Genomic DNA, 27,821 nt, shown 5'->3' with positions numbered 1-27,821 from the left:
AAAATTTCTTATTCACAACTGATTAAAGTGACCCAGATAGTCCAAGAGGCAATTTTCTCAAAAAGTATAACTTACCATTTTTAGCACAGTTTAAATGCTATTTATGCTGCGATTTGCATAAAAATAAATATTTTTTTGAAAATATATATTCTTTTGTTTATTAGGTAAAGTTTGGTTACCTCTGTCACAACATATAACACTCAAAATTTATGCAAACGAATAAGTACAAATTTGAAATTAACAATTGCCAGCCAGTACAAAGTAACTGAATAGGTGTGTGTGGGGGGATATACACGGTACAACCGTAAAAGATTTCGTATGCAACATATCACCATGTCCCAAAACCGTCACATCTTATTCAGTAATAACTTGATTGTTTCAACAAAACTCTGAACAAACCTCCTTTGTAAAATGATGTCTAATCTAGTATGCATATATACAAAAGAAAATTCATACAATCAACCATGAACAACATATGCACCAAACGAAAATAAGTTCACTATTTCATTATGTTCTGTCACAAAGATAAGAAAAATATCATCTTTTGCAACTGAACAAATTCAGTGACAAAAGACAGAATTTTTATTGCCTATTTTTATTATTCATATGATAAAACGTAACTGAAGTTAGGAACTCTGGGCAGTTGCTGCAAATATTAACACACCCCCTATTTCATATTAAATGACACATCCATTTTAAGTTCATTGCATAACCCAATAATGTAAACATTGTTGATTAATTTCAGAGTACCTCAATGCTTGTAGGTTGAGAATAGTATATCTTTGATTCAGTTGATATATTCCTTTCATTTTTTTTATTTTCAAGTAAGTAGAGAAAGGTTCAGTTATAAATGATGGCGAATGAAACAAAAAAAAGCTCATGTACTTGCAGTCTACATCAGCAGGCAAATTCATTAAAAAATTTGAAAGTAGTGTGTGGTCAGAAAAGCCAGCCTAAGCTATGAGATTACCTGCAGCAGAAATCATCAAAACAATAAAAACTTCTAACATGGCATCAATTTATTTGTTTTCAGGGTTTAACAAGAAGAGTTAATTGTGTAGCAGTCTTTTCAGATTATTTATCAATTACATAGGTGAGCCATTTAATAAAATCTACATAATTTCTAGTGGTGACACCAAACAATTTCTTGTTCCTAGAGAGAACAATACTTTGTAATTATGTACAAAACTATTAGTCTCGTTACTAAACTTCAGATTGTAAAATTCAGACTGAATGCTGAAAAAACTCCTTACATAATCCGCAGTCAGAATAATCAACTGAAACGAACTCAAATGTCCATGATAAAATGCTGTCTATAAAATTCCTAAAATTGTTATGCAAATTTAATTTAAAATTTATGTTTCATGTCCACTGTCACTTTACTGGTGTTAAATGCCAATTTAGACAACAATATATTTGAACATTAAGAATAGAGAATATTATCAACCATACTCTGTGCCACACATGACAATCTGTTGACTTTTCAATTTATTTTTGAGCTCTGGTACAACAATTACTTCTATTAGTATTACAATGCATTGCTGATATTGAATCAAATCACTGCACTAACACTCACATACCTGATGATAGGAATAACCTATATCTGCACCACATAAAACAAGTTTAGCAAACATTCACTACTAACACTGGGTTATTTCAACAGTGTAAACATAGGGGAAACATTATACGACTTTCACACAAATTCTCGTATTCAACAGATGGTTTGCTACTTTAATTTCAATAACAAATATCAAAGGAATGGGTAAGCAATTTAAATTCAGCACACATGGAAACTACAATATGAAAAAGGACAGATTGCTACTCACCAGAAGGAGGAGGCACTGAGTAGCAGACAGGCACTACGAAAAAGACTGCTAAAATATTAAGCTTTTGCATAAAGATCTTCTTCTTGTGGTGGTGGTGGTGGTGGGGGGGGGGGGGGGGGGGGGACACAACTTACACACACATGTACACTGTCTCTCAGTGCTGTTTTGGAAGAGCTTAATAAGTTAGTAGTCTTTTTCACTGTGCCTGTCTGCGACTCAAAGCCTCTTCTGTACAGTGAGTAGCAATATATCCTTTCCATGTTATTGTTTTCCTTCCTTGACCTTCCATTGTTTGACAAGTGGAAACTAAATACATCAAGGATATTACAACAGACTAGTAACATTTCATGGCCTAGTAACCTGAAACTTAGATCACATACGCAAGTAATAACAAATAATCAGAGAAACAGTGACAAAAAGTATGTATTTCCTGTGTAATCATTATATTTCACCAATTACCAATAGTGACACAATAAAATTGACATTAATCTGATCTCAGAACATGGAGAAAAAAAAGTATTTCTGATGATGAGAGGGACAGATTACATCATAAATTTAAAAGACATTATTTGACTATCAAAAATGCAGCATAGTAGTAAATAACTGTAGAAAATAATAAGAAAACACAATTCAAAATAAATGATGTTAATATGCCTCTTACACTCTCTGAAGCAGAAAAGTAATGATATTTATTGATTCTTCTGCCACATGATATTTAGTGATTCTTCTGATACATCTTGGTGAAACAACTTTAGAATAGTAATGTCTAGTTACTAATTGCAAAAACTGAACAAATGAAGAAATATGGATGGACACAAAACACACACACACACACACACACACACACACACACAAAAAACAGACTACCTTCACTGAGATAAATGGATCTATCTACAGGGTGTACCAGAAAAGATGTGACAAATTTTAAGGGTTTTTAAAATTCAGTCTTGATCGCACCACGGTACAAGAACATAGATGACCGGTTTCGGTCATATCACATGACCATCATCAGACCCATGGCATCCTTCGAAGATGGTAGGTGGAGCACTCTTCTCAGCAGCTGTTCTTGTGTGATCAAGACTGAATTTTAAAAACAAAAATTAAAAAAAAAATTTTTTTTTTGATTGCTGTTCCAAAAATGTTTATTAAAATTTTAAGGGGTTGTAGAGGATGTCTTGAAGAACAAATTGAGGATAGGAACCAGTGTGCAGAAATGTCTTCCATTCATGCTACAGAGTGTTAAATATCAGGTGATGGTGCCTGCCAGTAGGGCCTAGGCCATCCATTTGGCAGCAAACACGAGATTATATGCGGACAGACCACAGGCATATTGTCTCACAATGTTGTTTGTTATACAGCGATTGCGAGTGACTGCCCCTGGAGAAGATTGAGCTGTATGCTGTGTAGACAGGCCATATTCTATGAATGTATTGCTTTGTTGCCTTGAGGGATTATTGTTTCAGACATGGGTTTTCATTTGCAGGTTGTTTTTCTCTTGTGTACTGAAAAAGTTTAATGATTTTAGGGGGTTCCAGGAGAAAAAAAAATTGTGGATGGAAACCTGTGTCGAAACTATCATCCACTGAGACAACAGAGCACCGCATTCATAGCAGACAAAGCCTTTTCTACACAGCAGCTAACTCCATCTTCTCCACCAGTATCTGTGGCAATCAGTTGCAATCACTGAATAACAAACAACACTGCGAGACATTCTGCCCACAGTCTGATGGTGTACCAAGTCACGTTTGCTGCTGAAGGGGTGACCTAGTGGCAGGTACCGGCACCTGTAACTTCGGCACTCTGTAGCATTGCTGAATGAAGTTTCCAGACATAGATTCCTATCCCCGGTTTGTTTAAGACACCCTCTACTACCCCTCTAAGTTTGTCACAGTATTTCTGGGACACCCTGTGTAATAACAAAGAGTAAATTTTACAGGTGATGGAAGAAAATTTCTCTCTCATTAGCATACTGTACTGCTTGCCGTATTTCTGTTGAGGAAGGGTCTGCTTAAAAGTCACTAAATCTAGATACACAATTTTTAATTTGCGTTAACAACCAGAGTCTCACCTTCATAGTTTATTCTCATTTTGATGATTGATAGGAGTAATTATCCTATCAGACTAAGAACCTTAATATGAGTTAAGCCTATAATGTTGTATATTTTTTTTATTTAAAAAAAAAAAAAAAAAAAAAAAAAAAAAAAAAAAAAAAAAAAAAAAAAGGCTTTTGCTTTGTTGCAGGTCTCCTTTTTTATACACACACCATGGACCTTGAGCAGTGAGGAAAAAAATCTCTACCTAACACTTCAAGCTTTGGCTGAGGTTTATGAAGTATGTGGAGAGGCCATTATATAAACTGGAATTGTTCTTTGCAAACTTGACTGAATCAACCAAAACAAAAATTCACCCTGCTCCTGGCTCTGCTACACACAATTTCCGAAAAAAATGACAACTTTTTGCTGTTATCCTCGAAGAAAGAAGAAGGCAAAGCCACTTGTGCATACACTCCTCTTCCACTGGACTGTCACCAAACCATTGTCCTCCAAGATGTTCTTTCCACGGTCTAAAAACGTGATAGTCACAGGGCGATGAACTGGGATTCTAAGGTGGATGTTCAGATTTGCCCAATGAATTTTTTCCAGTCTCTCCTCGTTGAAACAGCAGAATGTGTAGCAAACAAATTCCAGTAGTTGAGTTCACCAGTGACATTGGCTAGAGCGCTTCCATAGCTCATTCCTACTGCCGATAAATTTTCAAAAGATTTACGCACCAATTTTCTGCACAAATGTTTTTGTTATGATGCTTGTCCACAGTTGTCTTTGGCAATGTATGTTTTTCACAGCTACTCATCCTGCTACAAATGTTTTGAAAAGGGTTTCTTCCCCATGGTGCCTCCTCAAAATTTCCACAGACTTGGTACATTCCTTCACAGAAAACTTGATGACTATGTGTTGTGCAACCGACTTTTGTACCTATAGCTTTACATGGCGGCTTGACTTTAGTGGTTATGGCATACTAACTGCAGCATCACAATGCTATTCCAGACATCCCCAACAACATCCTGTAAAGGTCAAGTCCATTTCTGTCTACTATCACAGCTGCCAGATTTAAATTCCAGTTCATATTTGACGTGTGTGCTTGTATGAAGTTTTACTCCTGAACCGAAGAATGGGGGATACATCAAATTTTAATTAAATTTATTTAATTACTTCAACCCATACATTTGTTATTACTGAGTATATGGCATGAAAGTAGTTGTATGGGGAAGTTACACAAACACATGTAAAAGATGATTTTTCTTCATTTTAACCTTTCACAATTAACAAACAATACTGGTTGGGAGCAGGAGCGCTGAGTACTGTTCTTTCCATTTTCTTGTTACAGAACCCGAATGACTTGCGAACAGATGGCAGATTAGAGTCCCACACATTTGTAGGCCCCTACAACAGCTTCCGAGTGTTGGATCGGACAATATAGGATTTGTTTGGAGTACTTGATTATGCATCATCTTTAAATTCTGGAAGACAACAGTGGAAGCTCTACTTAGAAATAAATCAGTAGTAGCATTTATAGTCTATTAGTCTTTTGCCCTGCAGATTCACCCTCCTAAGTGTTTAACACATCTCTTCCCTCTCTCTGTTTCCACCTCATCCTTCGAACTCTATATGTCTATCTCCTCCTCCCCACTCTCTCTGTCACTTTCTCCTCCCCTCCCCTTTCTCTGATCATATCCTCTAACTCCTATCTTTTCCCATTTCCACCTCCTCCTTCCTTTCCCACATGCCAACTGCCGCTCTACACCTTCCACTTGCCTCATGCATCTCCCCCCTCCTCCCCCCTCTCTGTCAATTTCCTCTTCCCTCACCTGTCCATTTCTCCTCTACCCATCTCAACCTGCCCCAGCCACGTTCGTTGGCATGTGTAGCTTCTGCAACACAGTTCAATAAAGCAGGCTGATGCTACTACCACAACATGTTTATTATGCAGGGCAGGCTACACATCAGGGGCTTGTCAATCATTTAACTGCCCATAACATACACCATAACATACAGGCCACCACACAAAGCATGTCGATGCAGCAGCCGATACTACTTCAATACAACATGCCTGTCATGCAGGGCGGCTTACATGTTGGGGCCTGGAAAACAAGTTTCGTGCCCTTGACAAGTATGCTGCCCTGCAAAGCAGGTTGACTTGGCAGGCCAATACTGTTCCCACACAACATGCCTTTTGTGGAGGGCAGCCAATAAGCCAGGGGTTGGAAAAACATGTTTTTGCCCATATCTCCACTCCTATTGGAGCTAGGAGATTATAAACCCAACAGTGTTGATACCCATGAGGCCTGCTGTTTTTGAGGCAAATTTTATTGACACTGATCCAGGTGTTTGGGAGATCTCAGACACACACAGCTTTATATATAAAGCAGATTTGACATTACCATTCCACAGTTTGGAGAGTATTTAATATAGGTTCAAAAATCAATGTTTTCTTCAAAATTATTGGTGAGAAAGGAAGCAAATTTTATCTTATGAATTATGTTGATCTCTTAATTAAAATATGAAATACAAATGTAAAGAAAGCTCAGTATTTGTTATTAGTAGTCTTTAGTCAACTTACATACACCTGCCACGAGTGTGAATTCACATAAAACCACCAATAGAACCAGTCACTTTAGTACATTTTAACCTTGTCAAACTTCGGGAAACAGTAAATAATTTGAAAAGCACAAAGTTGCTTTATCAAGTTATCACTGGAAATGGAGATCCAGTCCAAGAGAAAACTGTCACACACACATGCATTTAGAGTATGCAAGTCATCGTACAGTGTATGAGGTAGGTTCTGCCATGCCATCATCGATTATCTTCCTTTCTATTGTGTCATTTGTGGTTGTGAAAGGCACCACTGTGAGCACACTTCCATGTGTTTCTCTCTTACCTCACTTTAATCCTTGTGTAACCTGTGATAATTTCAAACCATATGGCCTGATGCATTACGACCTTTATTACCATCTCTCAGAAGAGGTGGCTGTGATACTAACTACATGTCATGGACTGAAATTCTACTGTTGGCTTCTTCCTTACCATCGGTTTTTCTGACCAACAGATACTGCATATTCAGTAACTATCTGAGAATAGGCACCACAAATCGTGCACTGTTGAACTTCAACCATAATATATACAAATGTAATTTTCTGTAACAGGAAAAGAGAGCTACCAAAACTGTCTACAGTACTGTATATTCATACTAGTATAACAGTTTCACTGCACTCCTGAGAGCATGTCACACACAAAAATCATTACCCTGCAAAAACTTGTTCATATACAAGCATTTTTTTAATTTAGTTGCATATTTCACCCTGTGTTCTGCAGATAGTTGTTTAGTTAGTAAAATAACAGCCAAGACTTCTTCCAAAAACAAATAAATAAAAATAAAATAATACCATATACATTATGTAGGGAAGATGGATTTCTTGCTGATGGTTTATACTAGTAGGCTGTTTAGCCACAATGACAATCACAACACTATGGCAAATGTTTATAATGACGACGTGTTCTACACAAACATGTAACTTGGTACAACACAAGATATGGGACACAAGTTAACATTTTTATGGAGGGTATTATCAGTAGTTTTAATTTACTCTTTTATACTGGTATCCCAGAGGTCATTTTGCAAGGATAGAGTGCAGAAAGAAGTGTTGTTGTGGTCTTCAGTCCAAAGACTGGTCTGATGCAGCTCTTTTCACTAGTCTAAGCAGTGTAAGTCTCTTCATCTGCAAGTAATTACTGCAACCTACAGCCATTTGGATCTGCTTGCTGTAGTCTACACCTGGATTCCATATATAATTTTTACCCATCACACTTGCTTTCATTATCGAATTGATGACTCCCTGATACCTCAGGATGTGCCCTATCAACCTATCCCTTCTTTTGGTCATGTTGTTCCTTAACATCATTTGTTATCATAAGTCAACATCTCTTCATTAGTTATTCAATCTACACACCTAATCTTTCACATTCTTTTACGGTAACACATTTCAAAAGTTTGTATTCCATTCTTATCCAAACTGCTTATCGTCTGACTTTCACTTCCATGTGAGGCTACACTCCTGACAAATACGTTCAGAAAGGACTTCATAACATTTAAGTTTAAATTATATGTTCACAGATTTCTCTTCTTCAGAAATGCTGTTCTTGCTATAGCCAGTCTGCATCTTATATCTTGTTTAGTCCTGCCATCATCAGTTATTTTGCTACCCAAACAGCAAAACTCATTAACTACTTTTAGTGTCCTACATCCCAGACTAATTTCCTCAGCGTCACCTGACTTAATTTGGCTGTATTCCGTTATCCTTTTTTTTATGTTCATCTTGTAACTAGTTTTAAGATAGTATTCAATCCACTTAACTGCTCCTCCACGTCCTTTGCTGTCTGACAAAATTACAATTTTAGGAACAGGACAGATTGCTACTCGCTGTAAAGATGAACTGCCAAGTTGCAGACAGGCACAATGAAACAACTGTTACACATGCAGCTATCGGCCAAAGCCTTCCTCAGTAAAGAGAACATACACAAGCAAGCACATCTCACTCACACTTGGCTGCCACCAGCAGTAACTCCGATCCAAATTCGGCTGCTACATGAATAGCAATCTGCAGTCTGGGGGGGAGAGAGAGAGAGAGAGAGAGAGAGAGAGAGAGAGAGAGAGCAGGGTACATGTGGAAGGAGCGAACAGTGCTGTCGGCAGAGGGAGGAGGGTCTGGAGACTGCGAGGTGCAGCATCACAAGGTGGTGTGTGTGTGTGAGGGGGGGGGGGGGGGTTGTGAAACACTCTCCAACACCCCACCTCTTTACCTCCTAGTTCCCTACTGGTCACTGTTGACACCACTTCCCTACATCCCTCATGCCCATGGTCTTGTTGGGAGAGGTAGTGTTCAATTGCAACATCTTTCAGAGTTCTGAACAGATTATATACAAACAAATCCACAGCATAGCCATGGACACCTGCATGGCACCCTCCTATGCCAACCTCTTTATGGACTATCTGGGGGAAACCTTCCTATCTTCCCAGAACCCCAAACCCCCTAGCCTGATTCAGGGTCACTGATGATATCTTCATGATCTGGGCTCAAGGCCATGGCACAATGTCCTCATTCCTTCATAACCTCAACACCTTATCTCCCATCCACATCATCTGGTCCTCCTCAACCCAGCATGCCACCTTCCTAGATGTTGATCTCCTCATCTCAGATGGTTCCATCCACACCTCCACCCACATTAAACTCACCAACCTACAGTACCTACATTTTGATAGCTGCTGTCCCTTCCACATCAAAAAGTCCCTTCAATGCAGCCCTGTTCCCCAGGTGCGGTGTATCTGCGCTGATAATGACTCTGTTTCCCAGTGTAACAAAGGTCTCACCAAGGCCTTCACAAACAGTCACTATCCCTCAGACCCAGTCCGCAAACAGATTTCCCTTGCCCGTTCCTCACAAACCCCCAATCTTCCCACCGCTCCAAAGAGCCAGCAACAAAAGACTGCTCCCTTCTTCACCAAATACCACTCCGGACTGGAAAAACTGAACCACATCATTCATCAGGGCTTTGATTATCTATCATCATGATCTGAAATAAGGGACATTCTACCCAAGATCTTTCCCATTCCTCCGTCACCCACCCAACCACAACAACATCCTAGTCCATCCCTATGCCACTCCCCATGCCAATACTTTGTGACACAAATCATATCCCTAAGGAAGACCTAGGTGCAAGACCTGTCCAATCCACCACCCTGCACTTCCCATTCCAGTCCTGTCACAGGTTTATCTGACCCCATCAAAGGCCAGGCCACCTGTGAAGATAGCCATATTGTGTACCAGCTCTGCTAGAACTATTGCACAGCCTTTTGTATTGGTATGCTTAGCAACTAGCTGTCCACCAGGACGAATGACCAAGCCAAACTGTGGCCAAAAGCAACATAGGCCATGCTGCGGCACAAAATGCTTGACTTCAATGGCTGCTTCACAACCCGGGCCATCTGGATCCTCCCCTCCATCACCAGCTTTTCTGAACTGCAAAGATGGTAGTTATCCTGACAATACTGTCTCTGCTCCTGAAATTATCCTGGCCTCAACCTACAGTAACCTACTGCCTTCGCACCCTCCACCCAACCATTTCCGCCCCATTTCCCTTTTCCCTTCTCACATTCCCTCATCCCCCTGGGGGCCAACTCTGCCAGTGTGGCTGATAGCTGCATGTGTAACAGTTTTTTCGTTGTGCCTGTCTGCAACTCTAAGGGTCATATTCAAAGCGAGTGGTTGAATTACATTTGGAAACCTCAAGTTTTTATTTCTTCTCCCTGAACTTTTGATTCCCTTCCCAAATTTCACATTAGTTTCCTTGATTGCTTGCTCAATGTAAACATTAAATAACATTGTGGATGGGCTACAACTCTGTCTCGTTCCCTTCTCAACCACTCCTTATTTTTCACTCACTCCACCCCCAAATTGCAGTCTAGTTTCTGTACAAGTTGAAAATAACTTTTGTTCCCTGTAGTTTATCCCCCCCTTCCCCGAACAAATAAATTTTGTTCCCTGTAGTTTATCTCCCCCCTTCCCCACACACGCGCCCGCGCGCCCGCCCGCCCGCCCACACACACACACACACACACACACACACACACACACACACACACACACATACACACACCTCTACCTTTCAGAGTTTCAAATAATGTAGTCCAGTCAACATTATCAAAAGACTTCTCTAAATCTACAAATGCAATAAATACAAGTTTGCCTTTCTTTAGCCTATCTTCTAAGATAAGTCTTTGGGTTAGATTTGCCTCACATGTTTCTAAATGTCTCTGGAACACAAACTAATCTTCCCCGAGGTGACTTCTACCAGCTTTTCCATTCTTTAGTAAATAGTTCATGTTAGCACTTCGCAGCCATGACTTACGAAACTGAAGGTTTGATAATATTCACAAATGTCAACACCTGCCTTCTTTGGAATTGGATTACTACTTTGTTCTCGAAATCTGAGGGTATTTCTCCTGTCTCCTATCTTGCACATCAAGACTATCTCAATAATTCTGAGGGAATGTCGTTTACCCCAGGCGCCTTGTTTTGACTTAGATATTTCTGCGCTGTGTTCTACATGCAGTATCGCATCTTTCATCTCATATTCATCTACTTCCTCTCCCCTTTCAGGCAAAATCAAACAATGAAAGGTTCAGGATGGAATAACAGTATCTTATGACAAAGATAGATTGCTACTCACCATATAGAGGAGATGCTGATTCACGAGGGTGGGGGGAGGGGGGGGGGATGGGAGAATGAGTTGTCCCAGAACATGATGGAAGCAGCAGTCTGGTGGTGGAGGGAGGCTTGGCTTGGGGTGGGAAGGAGAGGGGAATAGCAGGGTAGGGTGGGAGAACTTTTAGTGCAGATTCTGGGGGCATGCAGGGTGGTGACACAATAGGGCTGCTCGATGCAGGTGGGAGGATTTGGGGTAGGGAGACGGAAAGGAGGGAAAGGAGAGATATTGAAGGGGAAAAAAACTAGTGGGTGCGTTGGTGGAGTGGAAGGCTATGTTATACTGGAGTGGGAGCAGAGTAGGGTATAGGGAAGTGGAGGACATGGACAAGGGAAGGTTCAGGCCAGGGGGATTTACAGGAACATAGGATATACCGCAGAGAGAATTCCCACCTATGCAATTCAGAAAAGCTGGTGTTTATATGAAGGATCCAAATGGCTCAGGCTGTGAAGCAGTTGTTGAAGTGAAGTACATTGTGTTGGGCAGGATATTCAGCAACAGGGTGGTCCAGCTGCCTCTTGACCACAGTTTGTCGGTGTTTGTGGACTGACAGTGTGTTAGTCATCATGCCCAAGTGGAAAGCAGCACAGTGTTGCAGCTTAGTTTGTGGATCACATAACCACTTTCACAGGTAGACCTGCCTCTGATGGGGTAGGAAATGCCTATGACCGGACTGGAGTAGGTGGTGGTGGGAGGATGTATGGGACAGATCTTGCATCTCAATCTACTGTAGGGATACGAGCCATGAGTCTAGCGGTTGGCAACAGTGTGGTTTTGAACTGGAGGATCTCCACCAGCTGTAAGATTCATTCACCTACAAAACCCTGCCACAGTGACCCCATTGCAGAAATAGAACAGGATCCTCTAACACCTCCTCAAATCCTTAGGCCCATCCCAGAACATCTCCCCTGAGACCCTCTCTCTTCGCACCTCTATAACTTCCCACACTCCTATCTTATACATGCTTCCTGAAGTCCATAAACCCATCCACCCAGGATGGCCCATTGTGGTCAGCAACTGTGCCCTCATAGAAAGAATCTCTGGTCTCATGGAGCAACACCTTCAGCTTATTAACTGTAATCTACATTCCTAAGTAAAATATACCACCCACATCCTCTACCAACTATTCACAGATTTCGTTTCTTTACCACATAGTGCCCTGCTTGTCACTATTCATGTCACCTCCCTCTACACTAACATCCCCAATGCCTATGGCCTTGCTGCTATTGGACACTACACAGATCAGCCAGAACATTATAACCATCGACCCACTATCAATATAAATCTGTCCAGGCAATAGCAGTATCACCTGGCGAGCAATGACTGCTAGTCAGCACATAGTATCAGTGAGTGTGCTGTCTGTGTAGAATGGGGACGGCATGTGATTTAACCGAGTTCGACCAATAACAGAGTGTGATCGCCCGGAGGCTCGGCACAAGCATTTTGGAAACTGCACAACTTGGAATGTGTTCGAGGAGTGCTGTGATGGGTGTCTTCCACACGTGGTGAAACCAGAACCATATCCAGAAGTCGTGGTGTTGGGTGGGCACACCTCATTACAGGTGTTGGATGTCGTAGGTTGGGGAGACTGGTAATGCAAGGTATCATGATGGACAAGGAGTATCATACAGTGGTTGCAGACCAGGTACACAGCTTTATGATGATCCTGTTTACCAACGGCAGTGGCATTTTTCAACAAGGTAATGCATCATGTCACAGTGCCAGTAGGTTGATAAAGTTGTTCGAGGAACACAATGGCAAGTTTGAATTGAAGCGCTGTTGCCCAACTCGCCAGATCTTAACACAATTGAACACATTTATCTACATTCCTGCAGAACCTCAAAACCTTCTCCCCCATTCCCTTCATCTGGTCCTCAATCTGAGCCACCTTCCTAGAACCTCCCTCTGTAAGGATGGCTGCATAGGTACCTCTTAAAACCTACCAACCACCAGCAGTACCTCCACTTCGACAGCTGCCACAATCACACTATACACCATGAACTCTCTTCCATACAACCTGGACACCCGTGGCCATCACATCTGCATTGAGTAGCAGTCCCTCTCAAATATAGAAAGGGTACACTGAGGCCTTCACAGATCAAAATTATCCAGTCAATCTTGTACAAAACCAGATCTCCTGTGCCTTGCCTCTCCCGTCACCTAGCACATAATCACCATCTCACCACAAAGGAGCAATCCCCTCTGACTCAGTACCATCCAGACTGGAGCAAATGAATCGCATTCTCCACAAGCATTTCAACTACTTCTTGCCGTGCCCTGAAATGAGGAATATTCTTCCCACCCATCTCACAATAGTATGCCACTGCTCACCAAACCTACACAATATCCTTGTCCATCCTTACTCCAACCCTGCCCCCAACCCCCTTGCCTCAAGGCTCCCATCACCACCACCACCACCACCATCTCACCAACCCCTCACAGGAATCTCCTATCCTATCAAAGGAAGGGCTACCTGTGAAAGTAATCATGTGATGTGAAAACTAAACTGCAACAATTTTGCTGCATACTATGTGAGCTTGACAGCTAATAAGCTGTCTGTCCGCATGAATGGCCACCGTTAAAATGTGGTCAACAGACAGCTGCATCATCCACTTGCTGAACATGCTGCACATCATCATGTGCTAGACTTCACATTTGTTTCACATGGTGTGCCATCTGGATCTTTCCTACCAACATCAGCTTTTAGGAATTGCACAGGTGGGCACTCTCCTGGCAATATATCCTACATTCCCTTACCCCCTTGGACTTAACATTTGCTAGTCTGTCTTTCACTCACCGGTCCCCTTCCCTGCTCCCACTCTGGCACGACATAGTCTTCCATTCCTCCAACACACCCACTAGTCCTTTTCCCCTTCAATATCTCACCTTGCCCTCCCCCCTCCCTCCCCCAAAACCATCTAACTGCATCTAGCAGCTCTAAACTGTTCTCAGCACATTCTGTACACTCTCATAAGCTGAACTACTCATTCCACCCCCCTCCCCCCCCCTCCCTCAACGTCCCATGCCACCTCCTTGCCCCCACCACTGGACGTCTGCTCCCACATGTGCTGTTACAACACAGAGGGGCTGCAGCAACCAAACAGTAGTCATGAGTGCATGAATTGTGCTTGGGTGAATGGGTGTACTTTCTACTTCAGAAGGACTTCTAGCCAAAAGCTAGAATGTATAGCAATCTTTTTGTTGTGCCTGTCTGTGACTCAACGTCTCTTCCATGTGTTGAGTAGCACTCTATCTTTTTCATAATACTGTTTTGTATTCCATATATAATAGAGGGAAACATTCCACATGGGAAACATATATCTAAAAACAAAGATGATGTGACTTACCAAACGAAAGTGCTGGCAGGTCAATAGTCACACAAACAAACACAAACATACACAAAATTCAAGCTTTCGCAACCAACGGTTGCTTCATCAGGAAAGAGGGAAGGAAAAGGAAAGACGAAAGGATGTGGGTTTTAAGGGAGAGGGTAAGGAGTCATTCCAATCCCAGGAGCGGAAAGACTTACCTTAAGGGGAAAAAAGTACAGGTATACACTCGCACACACACCCATATCCAGTGTCTGTGTATGTGTGGATGGATATGGGGTGCGTGTGCGCGAGTGTATACCTGTACTTTTTTCCCCCTAAGGTAAGTCTTTCCGCTCCCGGGATTGGAATGACTCCTTACCCTCTCCCTTAAAACCCACATCCTTTCGTCTTTCCCTCTCCTTCCCTCTATCCTGATGAAGCAACAGTTGGTTGCAAAAGCTTCAATTTTGTGTGTCTATCGACCTGCCAGCGCTTTCGTTTGGTAAGTCACATCATCTTTGTTTTTTTTATATATATATATATATATATAATCTGTGTGTGTGTGTGTGTGTGTGTGTGTGTGTGTGTGTGTGTGTGTGTGTGTGTGTGTGTGTGTGTGTGTGTGTGTGTGTTAGGAAGTTGTTTCTGAAAGTATTTGTATGGAGTGTAGCCATGTATGGAAGTGAAACGTGGACGATAAATAGTTTAGACAAGAAGAGAATAGAAGCTTCCGAAATGTGGTGCTACAGAAGAATGCTGAAAATTAGATGGGTAGATCACTTAAGTAATGAGGAGGTATTGAATAGAATTGGGCAGAAGAGGAGTTTGTGGCACAACTTGACTAGAAGAAGGGATCGGTTGGTAGGACGTGTTCTGAGGCATCAAGGGATCACCAATTTAGTACTGGAGGGCGGTGTGGAGGGTAAAAATTGTAGAGGGAGACCAAGAGATGAGCACACTAAGCAGATTCAGATGGATGTAGGCTGCAGTAGGTACTGGGAGATGATGAAGCTTGCACAGGATAGAGTAGCATGGAGAGCTGCATCAAACCAGTCTCAGGACTGAAGACCACAACAACAACAACAACAACAACAACCCCCCCCCCCCCACCCTTGTCTGTTTCTTCTCCTTTGCTTGGCATTGGTTCTTCATCTGAGCTCTTCATATTATTTCCAAAGGTTTCTTTAATTTTTCTATCATCAAATATACCCCAGATATGCTTGCTTCTACAGCCTTATATTTCTCCTTTAGACACGCTTGTGTGCCCATTTTGCACTTTCTGCCCAATCTCAATTTTTAAATGTATATGTTTCTTTCAACATGCATCATGGGTTGCATGTTTATATTTTGTCCTTTCATCAATTAAATCTGATATCTCTTGTGTTATCTAAGATTCCTAGTAGGCTTTATCTTTTTACCTATTTGATCATCCATTTCCTTCACCATACCATCTCTAAATTGCACCCACTCATGTATTGTATTTCTTTGCCCTGTTTCAGACAATCTTTGCTTAGTGGTCCACTGAAGCTCTCAATAATCTTTAGTGCTTTCAGTTTATTTGGGTCTCATGTCCTTAATTTCTTACATTTTTGCAATTTCTTCAATTTTACTCTGCAGTTCATAACTGAATAATTACTAAAAATGAAGCCTTGAGCAGCTGAAAAAATTCTTTATTTACACAATCAGTTTCAACTGACTAATCATCAACAGGTTCATAAAAGTATTCACAGCGTCATGTAAACCAAAATATAGAATCATTAATGTCAGCTGATAAAGCCATAAATTAAGACACTGTTATCATATCGTAATATAAATTAGGCCCTACATCATAATCTATAAAGTCTGTGCTAAGCAGTGCACTCACTGATATTATAAATTCAATTGGCATTACTGCTGTGAACAGATTCACACCACTTTTTAGTGAATGAGTGCACATACTACTTGTAGTAAGAGTCAGTTCACAACGTTAACATTGATTGCAGTTACAACGTGAATGCACAGTTTTTACAAATTGATGAAGTAATTTATATTACAATATAACAGTGTCTAATTCATGGCTTTATCATCTGAGAACTTTCTATTTCGCTTAACATGATGCAGTGAATTCTTCTATCAACCCAATGATCAGTCTACCAAAACTAGTTGCCTCTACAAAGAATTTTATCAGCAGATCAAGGCAGTAAAATGACACTTTTCAAATATTTATGAACTGTGAGGCACCATCTCCTGAAATATAAATTATGGACAATGTCCACATCTGCCTCTGGAAATGTCTTAAAGCTTAAAATCTGGTTTCAAAATTCCTTCCTTATCATTATATAATCAATCTGATACCTTCCATTGCCTCTGGTCTCGTACCTGTGTACAACCTTCTTTCATGATTCTTTAACCAAGCACTGTTGACGATTAAATAATGCTCCTGGCAAAATTTTTCTAGCTGGCTTCCTCTTAATTTGTTCCCTCAATTCATGTTCTCGTACTACTTTTCTTTCTTTTCCTTTCCCCACTATCAAGTTCCAACCCCCATCATAATTAAATAAATGTAATTTAAACCTTATTTTCTTTATTTTTTTCCTATAGTGTGCTTCAGCCAATTTCCCATGACAGTGTTTGTGTAAAAATCACTTTTTTCTGTTGCTTTGTACAGTACATACATATTGCCTGATGTAATGCCCAATTATACACTGTATTATTTAGTCTGGTCAAGCAGTAAACCGAGGACAACGAAGGTTTGGATTGTGTTGTATTCCACACACCTCCCACCCCCTTTCCCCCACAGTTGTGGTGACAAAGTTTTATTCATGTTTGTTAGGTGGGAAGGATTGGTTTGAGTTTGGCAACACGAAATGTGTTGTGACAATCTTTTTTCAATTACATCATGCTTTCGACAGTTGCATTTACATCCCTCATGAAAAATCCTACTGATTTTTCAAGTTTCTGCCATATTTGTAAGAGTTAATAACAAAAATAACTGCCCTCATCCACTCCTTTCCTGCCATCTGACTAGGTGATCTCATTAGTTTGTGTGTTGTTAGTGGCTTATATCATAGTGTTGAGGCTCATATCTCTGACATGATACTGTTTTCTTTGGTCTATTGGCACAGTGTGACGCTGTTTACTAATCCCATTCATGCGTAAGCCTACAAGTATCAATAATTTTAACTAAAAAAAATTTGTTTTACAATAACTATGCATTTCATGATGTTTGGTTGCCAAGCACAGAAGCAGCTATATACAACTAAATAAGCAATCACAAAAGAAACTTAATTAAATTATAGTAACAACAATTTTTAACATTTTACAATAAATTTTCCAACATCCACCATAAGGTTCACTGCATTTGAGTTCTGTTAGCAGTAATAAAAATGCTTGATACTGACTGAAGTCCAATGAAAATTACTTGATAGTTGACATCTGTCACTTGCCACAACAGTGTTGTGATACGGGCTGTTAGCTACTGCTCGTTTATAGGTGACAGACACAACAAATGTGTAATGCAGAGCAATGCTGGAAGGGGCAACCAGAGGTATTTTGGAAACGTGATATGCTCTGTCGACAGCCGATTTTAAGTGACCAATGACTAAACTGTAGCAAATGACATGTTTTGTAGCCCTGAATTGAAAACACATGTCCTAAGCTGACCACAACCTCTTGATGGACAATGTAACTGATAAAATGGTAGTCAATAATCTGCGACAAAACTAAAATCATGATTGCTTTGTCCATGGCAATTAAAGCTAACCTCTATGAGCAAACTCAAGACATGAAAAATTCAATTTCAGCACAAAAAGCAAACTAATTTCTAACTATCACTGGTTACCTGGAACTATACTCTACATGAGCTGCCATGTTATCAACTGTTGAGCAGTCCTTGTTTGCACTTGGCTGCAGATACCAAAGGAAAAAGGAATGATAGGAAGAAAAATAAAAGCAAATAAGAAAGATAATGTGATAATGAAAATGACGTAGTAAAATATAAGAAATAAAAAAATTACATTTACATCAATTAACTGAATACAAATAATAATCAAACTCTTGATTAGATAAAAAAAAAAGAAACTGCTAAGTTTGGCGAGATTTGAACTATGACCTTCTACACACGATGTTTATACGCTAACCATTGCGCTACATCACAACTCTGAATTAAATAGTTATATTTACATTTATAACTATCACAAAGATGAACTGCAGCCTTCAAAAATGTGGCTTCATTCAAAGTCATGTGAAGCTTATCTAATGTAAGCTGATCTCTGTGATTATGACAATTGTATATGTGACGGTGAATCGCATCTTGTGCAGAAGTATCCAGCAGTGTTCGGTTAGTGCTGTTTATGGAATGTGTGTATTTTATTAGAATCTATTTTGTGTGTGTGTGTGTGTGTGTGTGTGTGTGTGTGTGTGTGTGTGTGTGTGTGTGTGTGTGTGTGGTGATACACAAAACAAAAGTGCCAGACCCAAGATTTAGGATCCAAACAAATCAAGAAAGAAAGCTGAACAAGAAACTGGTAGTGAACTGACCTAGTGTTGTGGCAGTTTGGCAACGGTGAATGGTTTGGGCAACACTGATTTTGAAGTGCTAACTATCATGTAACGTTAAACGGACTATAGTCATTTTTTCATTAAAGTAATATTTTTTTATATGAGACACTAATTAATTTAATATATGAACATTTACATAACAGACAAGTCCTAACAATCCAACACACAAAAATCTAATGGATTCACAAATCCCAGTTGCCTATGAATGTGACTGCCATGGCTGAGCCGTCATTTGAGGATTCAATGTTACACCTCATGACCAAGCGTCAAGGGCTGCCACAAAGACAGAATATGTGTAGAGACTGGTGGATTAAGGAAAAATTTTGATATGGAAGAATGTTCAATAAGAGTTGTCAGGTTTGACCAGTGGCATAAGAAACATGCAACAATCGGTTCACCAACTCTCAACCAAACTGCCATCTTCCAACCTAACCTAGATCTTGGGCAAAGCTACATATCAGTATGTTACAACAATCAGGGTTTTTTAGTATCACATTTGTTGGCTTTGCCAACTCACCATCAAACTGTCACCATCCAACTTAATCTTATCTCAGGCTGAGCTACAGGGCAATCTGTTGCCACAACCAGTTTCCTTTATTTATTCATTTTTGTGCTTTCAAATTCAAATATCTTCACCAACTAACAATAAAACTGTGAATATATGCACCAAAGGTGACGTGACAGCAGCCATTAACTTTATGTCAGTGGGCAAAGATGATTATTGATAATGAACATTCCTCTTGATCCACACACTTAAAGAGTAGGAGCTCACAATGAAGATCATTTATGTATGATGTATGATTCAACTATGAAACAGCCCACGTAACTAATTATGGACAACACTACGCTGCATACGAAAATGCAACCAAAGAATTTGTGACATTTTTCCAAATGTGCCAGTTTTGGTTGTTGGGTGAAATTAGTTTCATTCATGGAATTCACCACCAATTACATACATACAGTATTGGCTTAATGGATTGATTCACAAAAACATTATAGCCACTTACTTCAAACACTGATCAAAAATTATATAGAAATGAAAATTTAAAACTTGTAAATATGAAGCCCTTTTCACAAATGTCTTCCTAGTACATGACTACCTTTCTTCCTAAAAGGCACGATAAGTATTCATATCCTAAAACCAACTACACAGTTTATAAAAAGAAACTTTAGAGTTTAAAATTGAGCTGTACAAGCAGAAGTGTTAAAGAAGACATCATAAAACATTGCCTGTTACCAGAATGAATCTTTCACTCTGCAGTGGAGAGTGTCCTTGAAACTTCGTTGCATGTTAAAGCCAGTGCGTTGGACTGAGACTCTAACACAGAACCTTATTTTTTGTATGCAATGCTCTTACTGACTAACCTATCCAGAAATCTGCTTCTGCTATTATCCTTCTTCTACTTCCCTAAGTTCACAGAAGCTTTCTTGATTAAATTGCTGACCTAACACTCCCCCCTCCCCCCCCCCCCCCCCCAAAAAAAGGGTATTGGAGAGAAACAGATTAGCCAAGCATAGTCTGTGATATAGGATGTTCATGAATGTGATGAGCACCAGAGTGACAATAAAGATGTGGCAGCCATAAGTTCCCAACAGTGATCATCTTCCGGCTAGGATTACTGGGATGTCACAGCTTTTTACACTGGACCCACTGCAGTTTATTTTTAGCCTCCCATCTTCCTGATGACACACAGTCAAATTGATTGATGAAGTAAATGAATATGTGGGGGGTAGTAAACTTTCGGGTGCTGTAGCTCTTCTTACTTCTATGCTTACTAATAAAAACTGGAGAGGAATTCACATTATGCAAGAAACCATTTTCTAGTTTTATTTTTACCCAGGCACATTTCAGCACATCCTGTGCCATTTTCAGTGGGATTTTTGTTTATTTTCTTTCTGAAAACTTATTGTTGCATATTAACATCTCGTGTAGTTTACATGAATATTTGGCTTAGAAGTATTTACATTTCATAATCGTTCCATCTGAAAATGTAGATACTTTAGAGACAAAAGTTTATATAACCGACACAACAGATTAATATGTAACAATAATTCTCCAGAAAGAAAATAAACAAAAATTGTGTGGAAGATAGTACATAAAAGTGCTGAAATATGCATGGGTGAAAACAAAACTATAAAAGTTACAATTCTGCTCCGGTTCTTGAGGAGAAGGTTTAAGTGCCTAATTGGAAAGGAATTTTTACCTCCGCACATTACAGCTCTTTCCTTGCTTGTGTGGGAATTGCGTTCTATGTGTATCTGATGAATGTAGGTATCTGTAATAATGGAGGAAATACAGAAGCGTCCGATCCTGCCCGTCTGCTTTGACCCAAGACGTCACAAATATGGCGGAAACGACCATAAACCGCGATTCCAATATGGCACATATAAAGTCGTTACTTACACATTATGAGGACGAAAATACATCGAAAAACAAACACACACACGTTCCACAAAAAGCCTAATGACACTAACGGGACAAGCGCGGGAAATAGGGTTTTTTTTGGGTGGGGACAAACCAAATATAAACAAATTTAGACACCCACCCCCATACAAAACCACGCAAAACGACGAAAAAAACCGACATCACAAACTCCCTAAACACCACTAAACACAATATCATCTGGAATCGAACACTTCCCTTGACCTATATAGCTCAAAAACATCTCCCAATACCAATAGCCACACATTGGGATCGAACACTTCCCTTGACCTGTTATCCTTACATCTCCACATACAGCCGTCCCTGGTCAGAGATGCCTGATTTCTTCACAACATACTGAACACTTCACGACTTCATCCAAAAATCCGAATAGTTGAAGAAATTTTTTTTAGAGACAACGCACTGTCCCCCATCATAGCCGACAACCGAAAACTGTTGATCCTGTCAGTCATATCCATACCTACCAAAGACATAAAGAAAGCAATTTACCAAAATTCACACACGACGCCACACTCGCAAACTAAACCAAAAACATCACCTAACACACCACCAGAGAGCACCACCGATTGCATCAAAACGACACCTACAGACACGCCACTCTCACAAACTAAATTCCGCGCCGTCGTGACGTCACACACCACAACAGCCTTACGTCACGGGTCAAAGCCGACGGATGGGATTGGACGCTTCGGTCGACCCATAATGGATGTATGCACAGTGTAGTGTCATATTTGTGATGTAACATGACAGAAGACAGATGGTGAAATCCAACGACAGTATATAGCCTACTCCTCGTGAACAGCACCAAGGAGCTGCCAAGTTTAACATTATCATCCAAAGAACACATCATCCTTGATGGCGTCAAGATGTTTTTGAATTTAATACACGGCACTGATGTTAACTCTGATAACTAGGTACTTCACCTCTTCTTGCTAGCCAAATACAGGTAGTGAAAATTTCTTCCAACCTCAGGATTTGAACCACTACATCGAAGTCAAGCTGCACTGCACAGGTACAAATTGAGTGACCTCAGCTGCAGAGGTAGGTTTATTTACCTTAGAGAATAGCACATCAACCAAATGAAAGGGGTTGTTACATCATCAATTACAGGGCAAGGGGAAAGACAACAGATAGACTACAGTTGAGTCAGTGTAAGAAAATCCCTGACAGCTGCAGTGGGCTGCATGCAGCAGCTCCACATGCCAACCTCAAACAAACCATGAAAAGTTTTTTGTAAATATGTCTATTACAATGCCTCAGTGTTGCTGCAGCTGTTTAGAAAATTTTCGCCTATAGATGCTACTGCTATGCAGCTCAAAACTGGCGATACCACTGCAAACTGACAGCGACTTTCTACACTCACTTGACTACAGAAAACTTACTTGAAATATCGGGGTGCACACATCCATATAGAAGTTTTATGAAGTGATTGATGATATGGGAAATAAAACTATGAAAATCATAATGAATGAAATTTTCACTCTGCAGCGGAGTGCATGCTGGTACGATACTTCCTGGCAGATTAAAACTGTGTGCCAGACCGAGACTTGAACTTGGGACATTGGCCTTTCGCGGGCAAGTGCTCTACCAACTGAAATACCCCAGCATGACTCATCACCTGTCCTCACAGCTTCACTTCTGCCAGTGCCTCATCTCCTACCTTCTAACTTCACAGAAACTCTCGTATGAAACTTACAGTACTAGCACTCCTGGAAGAAAGGATACTGTGAAGACATGGCTTTGGGGGATGTTTCTGGAATCAAATTTTCACTCTGCAGTGTAGTGTGCACTGGTATGAAACTTCGTGGCAAATTAATCTGCAGTTTTAATCTGACAGGAAGTGATATTGGGTCGTGGGTCATGCTTGGGTAGCTCAGTTGGTAGAGCACTTGGCCACGAAAGGCAAAGGTCCTGAGTTCGAATTCTTGGTCCGGCACAAACAGTTTTAATCTGACAGGATGTGAAAATCATGGTGTATTTTCATTGATTAACACCAAGACTAGCGTAATCACAATAATATTCTATGGCAATTCAACATCATTATAAAATATTATTCCAATAACACGTGTATGATAATATAATGTGTTTAGCGTATGTGCACCAGCCTACAGCAAACTAAATAACCACACACACCAGCAACAGATTCTCAGTACATCAACCAACCTTATGAGATTTGAACAACTGGTATAAACTTGAAAATCAGTATTGTATTTATAAAGATACTATAAGAATAAAAATAACTTCTCCTAATAAAAACTCAAAGTTGCTCTGACACCTGGAGGAAAAAACGGAAATACGGAAGCGTCCGATCCCACCCGTCTGCTTTGACCCATGACGTCACAAATATGGTGGAAACAAAAACAAACACACACACTTTCCACAAGAAGCCTAATGACACTAACGGGACAAGCGCGGGAAATGGGGTGTTTTGGGTGGGGGGCAAACTAAATATAAACAAATTTAGACGCCTTGCGTAGCTACAACTTGTAAGTGAAGACAGCCATGCATGAATATCCACCCACCTCCCCAGGGGTCGTAACCCCTGCAACCCATAGAAGATAAAGATGCTTCAGTAGCTGATTAGTGTTTTTTGCCTTAAAAAAAAAATCTCACGGGATAGAACGAACAGATCAGAAAGATAAATATAATAAACTAAAACAGAAATTCGAGGAAACAGATGACTAAAATAAGTAATAAGTGTTTTTAAATTAAAAAAAAAAAAAAAATCTCACAAGATAGAATGAACAGACAAGAAAAGTAAATAAAATAAAATAAAACAGAACTGGAGACAGCCACACTCAAACCAAACTCCGCGCCGTCTTGACGTCACACACAACACCCTTATGTCACGGGTCAAAGCCGACGCGTGGGATCGGACGCTTCTGTCGACCCGAAAAAACATGCATAATCATCAACAAATTCGATACACCGATAGACACTAAAAACAGTTCATGCTTGACAACTCTTGACTTCTTACAAAGATTTTGAGTGTATAACAGCTAGATACAGAAATAATACAATAATGTGAAAGATTTCCATTACACTATCTAGCTTAAACTGTGACGTTCATCTAATGAAAAATGTATCTCCTCTGTATCCCACTCTTCAAAATGATGATTGTTTCTGAACACAGTCGAATAGTGCTATTGATATAGCTAAACTGGAAAAGAAAAAAAACCTGTATAAAATATGGCAAGCGGACTTCATTTTCCGGTAAAAAATTTTGGTTTCACTGCAGTTTCACCTATTTATTACTAATAACTGTGCCAAGCCATTACGTAGACTTACTGTACTTCAAGCACAATCATTTATTAAATACTTCACAAATACAATACTATTTTGTTGATAACTTTCTTTTAAAACATAGTGTTTGCAAGTGCTGTTTCATAAAAGAAACATAAAAAATGATGTTCAGTTTAGCAAAACAAACAAAAAAGGAATATCATGAATACCGTGAAAGAGAATCATCAGATATGAGTAGAGAAATAAAATCTGCTGCAGCATTAAAAACTATCAGTTCTTGCATATGGCTTCCTCAGGCACTTCTTTATATAGTTGCATCATCATTTAACGGTAATGTTTCAATAGGTTCGTCGTACTTTTCTTCACTACAAAAATTTTCTCACTCAGATGACCCAGTGTGATAATCATAGTTGAGTAAAACAGAAAGGCTTGCGTATTTAAATGAAACGAGCAGAAACCAAAACCAAGCAGATACTGCGTTGACATCATATTACATGATACGTCATTTCAAAAATATACATATATCTGAATATTACCCACTCTAACCCACAATCTTTACTTACCTGAAGAAACAATTCAAATAATATTTCTTCCGTTACTTTTTCTGATATATTACCACAAAACACTGTTCTTTGATCTTCACTCATTATGTGACAGAGAGGTTATATTTCATCAACTTCACCGTGTACAAAGTGCTAACAGTTGACTACACAGAACAGCTTCTTCTATTGCGTGTCAATATTAACAACAATATTTTGACATCAGCCAAAGCGTTCGGGCAGAGAAGGGCAGTGAAATATAGTCTGTTTATACAACCATATTCCGACATGAACAACAGAGACTACAGTACAGACACACATTACAATTCAAAGCTCAAACAATGTATAGTCTTTGACAAACCGTATATTGGTTGGTGGAGGCAACGCTTTATACTTTCATTAATGACCACTACAGCTAAATTTAATAATTTTGTCTGAAACAATGTTTGGATGTTTGGTTTGAAAGCACACTTTCTATTGTAACGCGTATTTTAAAATCTTCATGTATCTTTGTTTCTGGCGAAGCGAAGTTCGATATATGTCGAATGAGTATTGCAAAGGTGTATAATGTATATTATATAGGTCGTTGTTGTTTTGGAGACGGAACGCGTGTTTATATTTTGTAGTCACGGAAATGAATGACTGTGTTGTGTTTGAATTGTTACAATTGTAGACACATTGGCGTGAAGCTTGTCAGAGACTTTGGAATGTGATTCGTATTCAATTTTGGACGATAGTTCTATGTGCTTTGAGCTACACTAGTAACTGGTTAGTGGTTACTAACTGGCTAACTGCTGTTGAGCAGGATGATGAAGTGTATGCTTATGTAAATGTGCACCGTTTTTACAGAAGTGTATTCCAGCTATAAAACTAACGACAATGCAACCGGTGAGTCATATTGTGGCCGTGCGAATTGTGCCCCTCTGCTGGAACTCGTGTAGACATACCTTCTGCTATAATATATGGGGCTTAAAAGCGCATAACCAAGCTGAATCGCAGCGACCGGCGGATATTATCCGTAACTCTTCATCAAAATTTTTACATACAGCGAGTGCTGAGGACAAGATCAGTTTGTCAGATGACAGCAAATCAACACTTCGGAAACTTGTTGAGGACGTTGGTATCGATGAAGAAACATTTAATAAAGCCTTTCGTAAGGAACCGAGATTGCTTGATGTACACCACTCAATATGGGAAAATAGTTTGAAGGCATTACGAGCTTGTGGTTTTTCTGGAAAGGAGTGCCTAAGCATGTTCATAGCATCACCTTCGTTATTGAAAACTAAGCCCGATGCTCTATTATCGGGCGTGAAAAACTGGCAAAGCACTGTCCTTGGCGAACAGAAGCTGATTTCATTGCTCACGTTATGTCCGCAGCTGTTATTCGTCGAACGCCACGAAATTTATAGAAGATTTCCTGTTTTGAAAACACTGTCATCACAGGACAATGTTGTAGAACTCCTGAGACGTTATCCAGACTACATGTTCGTAGACTGGAATGACTTCTTGGCTAAAGTGAATTATGTGGAAGAAGAGATGAAAATAAACAGAATTCAAATATCCAAGTGTGATCTATTGAGTTGTTCACTACTTGAATTAAGGACTAGACACATGTTCTTAGAACGTACTGGTAACTACATTCCTCCAAATCCTAAAACGGCAGAACATTTGCCAAACAAAAATCCGAGTTTGAGGCAAATAATAGATAGTGATGATATCCATTTTGCAACAAAACTTGCAGGAGTGACGGTAGAAGAATTTGAGGTTTTCCGGGAACTATATAAAGAAGAACTTAATCAAACTGTTCATGATTACTCTGATTCCGACTGAGTTTGCCTGTGGTTGTGACAAAATCGCTAATAAACAAATATTTTATGCTCCCTACTTTTTTATTCTCATGTGTTTGTTGAGTGTGTTAACTATGTGAAATATTCTTTTTAATTACATTCAGATCCCTCCCAAAGTTGTTTGAAGATACAAGTTTTCCATTGTGTTATTTATATTTAAATGAAATACTGACATTTATTTACAGTTGTGTGCAAATGGGACTTTCCCTTATTTGTTGGAGACATTGATAGTAGTTTTAGGAAAGGGATAAAGCATAGTGGTACATTTTGATCTGCTTGTGGCTGTTTCAGCCAAAGGGATGGTGACATAATTTTAACTCACATTTGTGACAGAGATTTTTATAAAATTACACATACATTTTATAGTTCCTTGGGTGAAAAAACAAAGAGAAAATAAGTCAGATCATAATTATTAAATTGTCATTACTTCATCACCCCCCCCCCCCAATTTAATAATTTCATTAAGTATTTTCATATTTCACTATCACCATCTTCAAGCACAGTCTATGGAACTCTATACTCGTAGTTGCTTTAATTAAAATATCTACCACTTGTTCCTTGGAGCTAATGTATAGAAAATTCAGACGTACTTTGTTATATGGCTTACATATGAAACTGTATTTAATATCCACATGTCGTAGTCATCTATGTTCCATTTCTGTGATATACATATGCTTTACTGATCTTCATAAATAGTTGGTGTTTTCACAAGTATTTTAAATTCTTCAAGAAGATCCTTCAGGTGTGGAGTGTCTG

General features: G+C 39.6%; 2 protein-coding genes across 2 annotated transcripts in view; one reads left to right on the top strand and one right to left on the bottom strand.

Annotated features, from left to right (window-relative positions):
* The window catches only part of LOC124802444 (RNA-binding protein 7), a 35,233-nt gene extending 9,662 nt beyond the window's left edge, over positions 1 to 25,571 (bottom strand). Inside the window, exon 1 of the mRNA XM_047263227.1 lies at positions 25,243 to 25,571. Within this exon, the coding sequence (XP_047119183.1) occupies positions 25,243 to 25,326 (84 nt within the window). The 5' untranslated portion in view covers positions 25,327 to 25,571. The remainder of the gene's footprint in view (positions 1 to 25,242) is intronic.
* Positions 25,572 to 25,789: 218 nt separating this feature from the next.
* On the top strand, positions 25,790 to 27,098 carry LOC124802442 (transcription termination factor 4, mitochondrial). Its single transcript, XM_047263225.1, has one exon. It carries the CDS (start codon positions 26,098 to 26,100, stop codon positions 27,046 to 27,048), a length of 951 nt encoding a protein of 316 aa, XP_047119181.1. The 5' UTR covers positions 25,790 to 26,097; the 3' UTR covers positions 27,049 to 27,098.
* Positions 27,099 to 27,821: the final 723 nt, after the last annotated feature.

This window comes from Schistocerca piceifrons, chromosome 6 (genome assembly GCF_021461385.2).
Source record: "Schistocerca piceifrons isolate TAMUIC-IGC-003096 chromosome 6, iqSchPice1.1, whole genome shotgun sequence".
Lineage (NCBI taxonomy): Eukaryota > Metazoa > Arthropoda > Insecta > Orthoptera > Acrididae > Schistocerca > Schistocerca piceifrons.
The sequence above is the reverse complement of the archived record's forward strand: the minus strand, read 5'-3'. Positions and strand labels throughout refer to the sequence as shown.

Excerpts from the sequence above, each read along its gene's own strand:
- LOC124802442 (XM_047263225.1), top strand. The coding sequence starts at position 26,098 with ATGCAACCGGTGAGTCATATTGTGGCCGTGCGAATTGTGCCCCTCTGC.